At 50.7% G+C, this 6,776-nt stretch overlaps 1 protein-coding gene across 1 annotated transcript; it reads right to left on the bottom strand.

Moving 5' to 3' along the window:
- Positions 1 to 478: 478 nt before the first annotated feature.
- LOC112625068 (uncharacterized protein C11orf24-like) lies at positions 479 to 2,570 on the bottom strand. Its single transcript, XM_025386273.1, is given in 2 exon segments — positions 479 to 1,702; positions 1,865 to 2,570. Coding segments are annotated over 2 exon segments (1,407 nt in total). The 5' UTR covers positions 2,225 to 2,570; the 3' UTR covers positions 479 to 655.
- Between the last annotated feature and the right edge of the window lie 4,206 nt (positions 2,571 to 6,776).

Below are 6,776 nucleotides of genomic sequence, written 5' to 3'. Positions count from 1 at the left end.
AGGGGGAGGCTGTGGTGGAGCAAACGGGACAATAAAGGAGGGGGCAGGGACAGGGGGCAGCCGACCTTGCTGTCCCCTCTGGGAATGGCTGCTCTGAGGCCCTGAGATGTTGGCCACCTCTGGGATTTCTCCATCATTGCATATGTCTGACCCTCTTCTGTTTTTCTCAGTGAATTGCCAATAAAATACCTTATGCCCGAGGAGTTGGATGCAGATTTGTAGGAATGGCAGGAAAAAAATTGAGCCTCAGGACTGTCCAACTCAGCCAGGGATTTGGAGAAGAGAGAAACCAAAAGCATGGCGGGTGTAGGTCTGATGAGGACCGGAACAGGACCTCACTCCAGGCCTGCGGAACACCAGGAGGAAGTAGGCCTGATCCAAGAAAGAGAGACCACAGGGCAGAACCAGCAGGACGCACGTCAGCTTCCAAAGGTGCCCTTTCCCCAACAATAGACTCATTCATATTTCTTTTTTTTTTAAAAAAAGCAGCAACTCTTTAGTGATCATGGAATTAACCTGACAGCAATTAAATGTGTTTAAGCATCTGGTATATCTCCTAAATTGCACCAAAAGAATTTGGAAGTACTTGGTTTGGTCTCAAAGGCAAAACGAAAGCACAAGGAAGGGGCCCGGCTTCCCGCCAGGCCCCGCCCCCTCACATTTCCGAGTCCGCATACATCTCATTGATTAAGTAGTCCACCTGCGTGTAGTCCTTCTTCTTGTAGCTCTCATAGGCCTGCAGGGCAAACAAAACCAAGACTGTAATGAAAAGGGTCATCCCGAGTAACAGCACCACCAGGAGGATAGTTTTGTCCACCACGGCCTGGGTGAGGGGCTGGGTGGTGACCACCAGGTACTGGCCTTGGGTGCTGGGCTGGCAGGAGTCCATGGCTAGCGTCTTAGGGCCCCCTGAGCTCCTGGGTGTTGGCCCAGTGGAATCAGTACCTGGTGTGGCTTCAGTCGCTACCTGCTCCGGTGCCTGGGGTGTGCCTGGCCCAGCGGCTCTCTGGGTGTATGGCATGGGGCTTGGCTGTGTTGTGGGGGACGTGGCCTCCACCTCAGGGATTCGGCTGGTGTGAGGCACTGGCACTGGGCTAGCAGTCGGCTCCTTGGCTTGTGCCTTGGTAGTGGTCACCACTGTGAGGTTGGGGGTGGGCTCTGGGGTTGTGTTAACCACAGGCTGGTCCACTGACACCTGGCTAATGGGACCTTGTGCTTGGGGACGCATAGGGGCTGCAGGGCTTGCCATGGTGTCACTGGGCATGTGCTTGGAAGGACTTGGCCGAGTGCTCACGGGGCTGCCCATGTTTGCTGTGGTGGCCACAGTCTGAGCATGTGTGGCCAACGTGGCCAGGGTTGCTGTTCTTGGCACCGTGCTGCTATTTGGCACTTGTGCCAGGGCTGTGCTGAGAGATGGATGCCCAGTGGCGGTAGCGGATGTGGATATGGGCCTGACGGGTACGAGTGTCGCGGGAGTGCTGGAGGCTGCAGTCGTGGGAGCACTGGAGGCTGCAGTCGTACTGGAGGCCGCAGTCGTACTGGAGGCCGCAGTTCTGGGAGCACTGGAGGCCGCAGTCGTACTGGAGGCCGCAGTCGTGGGAGCACTGGAGGCTGCAGTCGTGGGAGCACTGCAGGCCGCAGTCGTGGGAGCACTGAAGGCCTCAGTCGTGGGAGCACTGGAGGCTGCAGTCGTACTGGAGGCCTCAGTCGTGGGAGCACTGGAGGTCTCAGTTGTGGGAGCACTGGAGGCTGCAGTCGTGGGAGCACTGGAGGTCTCAGTCGTGGGAGCACTGCAGGCTGCAGTCGTACTGGAGGCCTCAGTCGTGGGAGCACTGGAGGTCTCAGTCGTGGGAGCACTGGAGGCTGCAGTCGTACTGGAGGCCGCAGTCGTGGGAGCACTGGAGGCTGCACCATCAGCTGCACCTCCTGAAGTTGCTGGTTCACTCAAGTCTGTCCTGCTCGTGTGCTCTGTTGTGACTTCCGTAGAGTTGAGGTGGGCTGCCGAAGTCCCTTTGGTCAACGTGACAGGAGAAGTTGCTGCCGTGGTTAGGCAGAAGTTTTATTGCTCCGACGTTTTATTATCAACTGTTTCCACAGATGCATTCCTCTTGACTAATCCATTCCACATTTTGTTAAGGACAAAGTTGCGTGGATCATTGGATGCCGCATGACTTTCCGATAAGGACAAGGAGAAAATCCAAATGACCACAAGAGCTGTCCACATCTTGCGCGTGAGCTGGGAGCAAGGTTGTGCGATTCCCTGAGGCTCCCAGCCAGCCAGCTCCTCAGGCTGCTACTAGTTCTATCCTGCTTGGCCAAGGGATCAGAGGCCGCGGCTGAAGGCATGCCCCCAGCCTGGGCCGTCTTCCTCCTTGGAGAGCTGCGGGCTTGACACCGTGTCACTGGGCGAGGTCCGGCTTTGCAGGGGGTGAAAGCCACGTGGTGGGGCACTCCCGGGCCATGCCATCCTTTGTGGCACATGTGAGACGAAGGCAGACTCTCCACTCTGGTAACAGACGCATTCGGGCTCAGCAGGCCCGCGGCGGCCCGGCGGCCCTAGGACGGTAGGAAGGAGCTCGCGGCCCGGCCCGGCGCGGGGACGTGGCCGGCAGCGCAACCTAGGCAGCTCCGGGCAGCGCGCCCTGCTCGGGCCCCCGACTCGTTCATATTTCTCTGCTTGGAATTTTATTTCCGAGAAGCTCCCCCTTTTTTTTTCTTGACTCTTTTCTCTTTTAGAATCACAGATCTGGAAATCCGCCATTCTAAATTCAGCAATTTCTAGCCCAAACATCAAAAGGTCTTGCAGGGCCCCACATGAGGGTTGTGCTATCATTTATTCAGTAGAAGGTATGACTGGGGTTTATAGGGAATCAGGTGTCCTGGGAAATAACTCCACACCCCATCCCCAGCGTCAAGGTCACAGACACTTGACTCCTTTGGCCCGAATTAGATGCAGAGCAGAACTGTCTCCACTGCCTCTGAGAGTCCTTTTACCAAGTCCTCAGTGCTCAGAGGAGCCATGCTTTAACTGGGACTCTGTAAACTGGAAGGAAAAGAGGATCTGGGGACACGATTTCAAGCAGTTCGTGGTGGCATACAAAAAAAGTCTCTTTTACTTCTAAGTTTCAGGTTTAGTGCTTTTTGTACCTTCCATTCAAAAAACGAATTGCAAACCCAGTTATCAGATTTCAGTCAGGACTGAATACATGCTAACGGACAGCTGTGGGGAGGGAGCGGCTGGCTGAGGAGAGCAGGGGAGGGTAGGAGTGACACACTGGTGAACAAGTGCGGACGATCTCTACCCCCACCCCCAGAGCGTGGCACAGGAGGAAACTTTAGCTTTCACATATTGCTTGTCCTAATTAGGATAAAGTCTGCCTGTTGTTTCAGGAAAAATTAAGGAGAAAAGGTATCTTCTTGATTTTTAAAAATCTGTCAGAATATAGGTGGAAGTACTTACGGTAGAAACATTAAAGGCAATGCAAGTCTGATAATATCCTTTATACTTAATGAATGGACATAAATATGAATGGAAGCAGTTCATTCATATTTCTGCAGCTCTGAATTCCTATGGCTCAGACCCTTTTTCCCCTGTGAAGCTATTCTAGGACAGAAAAGGAATACATTTCAATTCTCTATGTCACTGTAGCAGAGATATTTCTGGCTCACCAAATAGCCACGTGCCCTCCCCGACTTCCTAGCCCCCTTGCAGTTAGGCATGGACAATGTGCTGTGAATACAGTGACAATGTGCTGTGTGCTCTTGGACAAAGGGCATTGTCTCTCTGCCACAGTGACCAGCAGTGCTCCATCAGCCTGGACTCCTGAGTGACCACATGGAGCAGAGGACTTCTCTACCCACAGCCCACATTGGCAGGGGCATGAATAAGAAAAAACTACTGTAATGAGTCATTGAAATTTGGAGGTCAATTTGAAATTGTATGAGCTTGGATAAGTAACTTAATCTAGTCTATTTAATCTAGCCTATTCTGATAATTCAGAAAATTATATTTATCAAAACACATATACTTATATACAACACACATATACACTCTTCCTCTGTCATCCCCCTGCATTTCCAAAGTTTAGGAAAACATATACATCTTTCAGGTCTTGTAATTACTTTCTCACAACACTGTCTCTACTGGCTATGACTAGATCTAGTTTTCTTTGTGGGGAAGAGATAAATATCAATGCAGACCGAGGTGAAAACGTGGAGAGGGAGAATGGAGATGGAATGAAAGCACAGCCAAAGGGCAGGCATTTTGAAAGGACGCCTGAGCATTTTGGGAGTGCTGATTTGCAAGAGTTGACAGTCATGTTGATTCTGAGGTCTTTTTAGACCTCAGAATGGGAAGCTGGAGTGTAGAAGTAGGTTTTGTAGCAAGACTGGAGAATTAGTGGAAAGGTCTCTGCACCAGCTATCTGCAGACCCGAGTTCCCTGCCTCTATCCTTTCTGTACCATTTACCTTTTAAAGGAGATAATAATGCCCAGCATGGTGGCTCACACCTGTAATCGCAGCACTTTGGGAGGTTGAGGCAGGCAGATCACCTGAGGTCAGGAGTTTGAGGCCAGCCTGGCCAACATGGTGAAACCCCGTCTCTACTAAAAATATAAAAATTAGCTGGGTGTGGTGGTGGGCACCTGTAATCCCAGCTACTTAGGAGGCTGAGGCAGGAGAATCATTTGAACCCAGGAGGCGGAGGTTGCGGTGAGCTGAGATGGTGCCTCTGCACTCCAGCCTGGGCAACAAGAGCGAAACTCCCTCTCAAAAAAAAAAAAAAAAAAAAAAAGTGCCAGTGGGGCCGCACTCCCTGCAGAGTCGCTAAGGGGAGAATCCTTGCCTTGCCTGGCCCAGCTTCCAGCTGAGCCAGCATTCCTTGGCTCTTGGCTTAGGCTGCAGCCCTCCAGTCTCTGCCTCCACGGTCACATTGCATTCTCCTCTTCTGTGCATCCATAATGCCCCACATTTCTCTTATAAGGACACTCTTGATGGCATTTAGGGCCCACCTGAATAACTCAGGGTAACACCCCTACCTCAAGATTTTTAAATTAATAACACTTGCAAAGATCTTTTTTCCATATAAGGTCACATTTGACAGGTTCTAGGAATTTGGATCTGATCTCTTTGGAGACAGTTACTTAAGTCTACTCCAACAGTTAATAATAGTACCAACTTCAAAGGGTTGTGGGGAGGCTCAAATGAGCCAGTGTACATAAAAAGCTGTGCATGGAGTCAGGCGCATTCAAATCACTGTGGAAGTGTTGTCAAAACTCACTGTTGTTGTGAGCAGGGCAAGCAGCATTGCTCAGAGGCAGAAGAGTCATCCAGGCTCCACCTCAGCCCCATGTTCTCTGGCAGTTAAGCCACTATCCTCAGGCACTGGTGTTTCCCCAGTCTCTACAGGCCTGGTGGGCTTCAGGGTTTCCTCTGTCAGCTGCAGGTGATTCCCTGGATGGTCCACGTCCTCTACAGACGAGAACTACAGCAGCATGAGCCAGCACCTGGAGAAGGGTTCCAGCTCCTCCTCGCTGCAGCACCTGGAGGTTTCCAATGGGTTCTGGTCTGGAATGAAATCACTGAGAATAGGATTTATAAGTGATCTGTGGAAGAAAAAGTGAGAATAGACATCAGAATTTGGCTCTTCCTTAATAAAGACATAATTGCAAACCTATCGAGCCAGACAGGAGGCTGGCTGGCGCCATAGGGGAGCTGTTTTCCTGTACTGGTTGGCGCCAGGTGAGCATTGCTGGTCTTTGCCCTCTGCTAACACAGGTGCAACTTCCTTTTCTAGACAAGCAGAGAAAGTGTGCCAATTCAAATAACAGTGCCCAGGCTCCTTCATGCATTCGTACCTTTGGCTAATTCTTTATGACAGTGACCCCCTAATATCTGTTCTCCCCTTGTTGCTTCACAACAGAGCCCCTGGTGTGTAGCTGGGTACGTGGCTGCCCAGAATAAAGACCACATTTTCTAGCCTCCCTTGCAACTAGGTGAGTCATACAACTAATTTCTGGCTAACGGGATGCAGGTGGAACTGTGTGAGACTTTTAAGAAGCAACCTTAAAGTGAGGGGCATGCCCTTCTTCTCTCCACCCTCTTTCCTGCTGGCTAAAATCCAGACATAATGGCTGGAGCCCATGCAGCCATCTTGAAGCAATGAGGTGGAAGCCTCATGGTGAGGGTTGGTGGAACAGCAGGAGAGAAGCAGCTTTGGTCCTTGAAGCATGGGCGTAGACTACCTGCCTTCAGTCTTCTTTTACATGCGACCACTGCTGTTTTGGGTTTAGCCAAAACTGATAACCTCTCTTTCCTCAACTGTAACAACCCTTATTTGTGACCTTGCTTAACCAGAGATTCGTTGTCTCCAAACCCCTCTAAGTTCAGCCAGCATCATTGTCCACACTAAGAGAAAGCAAAGAGAAGACATATGTAGTGGAAAGTGTTCTGATTCTGCCTTTATGAAAGATGAAGCCGAAATACAGAAGGTGTTTTAAGATAACTTTAAAGTCAGGCCTATTATGCCTCTGTCACCCATTTGTTGTGCCTGAAATGCTTCATCATGTGGTTTCAGTTCCCAAAGAGGAAAGGGATGTATTCAGATCACAGGCAAGGCTGCTCGGCGGCGTTAATTGTATGCCTGCACTTGTGTGTCCACTTGTCAGATGTGTGTCTTATATTGCCAACTGCATGGTGAATTAGCTTGAAGCCAGGGACCAGGTCTGGAATGAGCCACGTCTAATACATGTTTTGCATCCTGTGTCGAGCCAGGTA

The sequence above is a fragment of the Theropithecus gelada genome, chromosome 5, assembly GCF_003255815.1.
Source record: "Theropithecus gelada isolate Dixy chromosome 5, Tgel_1.0, whole genome shotgun sequence".
In the NCBI taxonomy this organism is placed as follows: domain Eukaryota; kingdom Metazoa; phylum Chordata; class Mammalia; order Primates; family Cercopithecidae; genus Theropithecus; species Theropithecus gelada.
The sequence above is the reverse complement of the archived record's forward strand: the minus strand, read 5'-3'. Positions and strand labels throughout refer to the sequence as shown.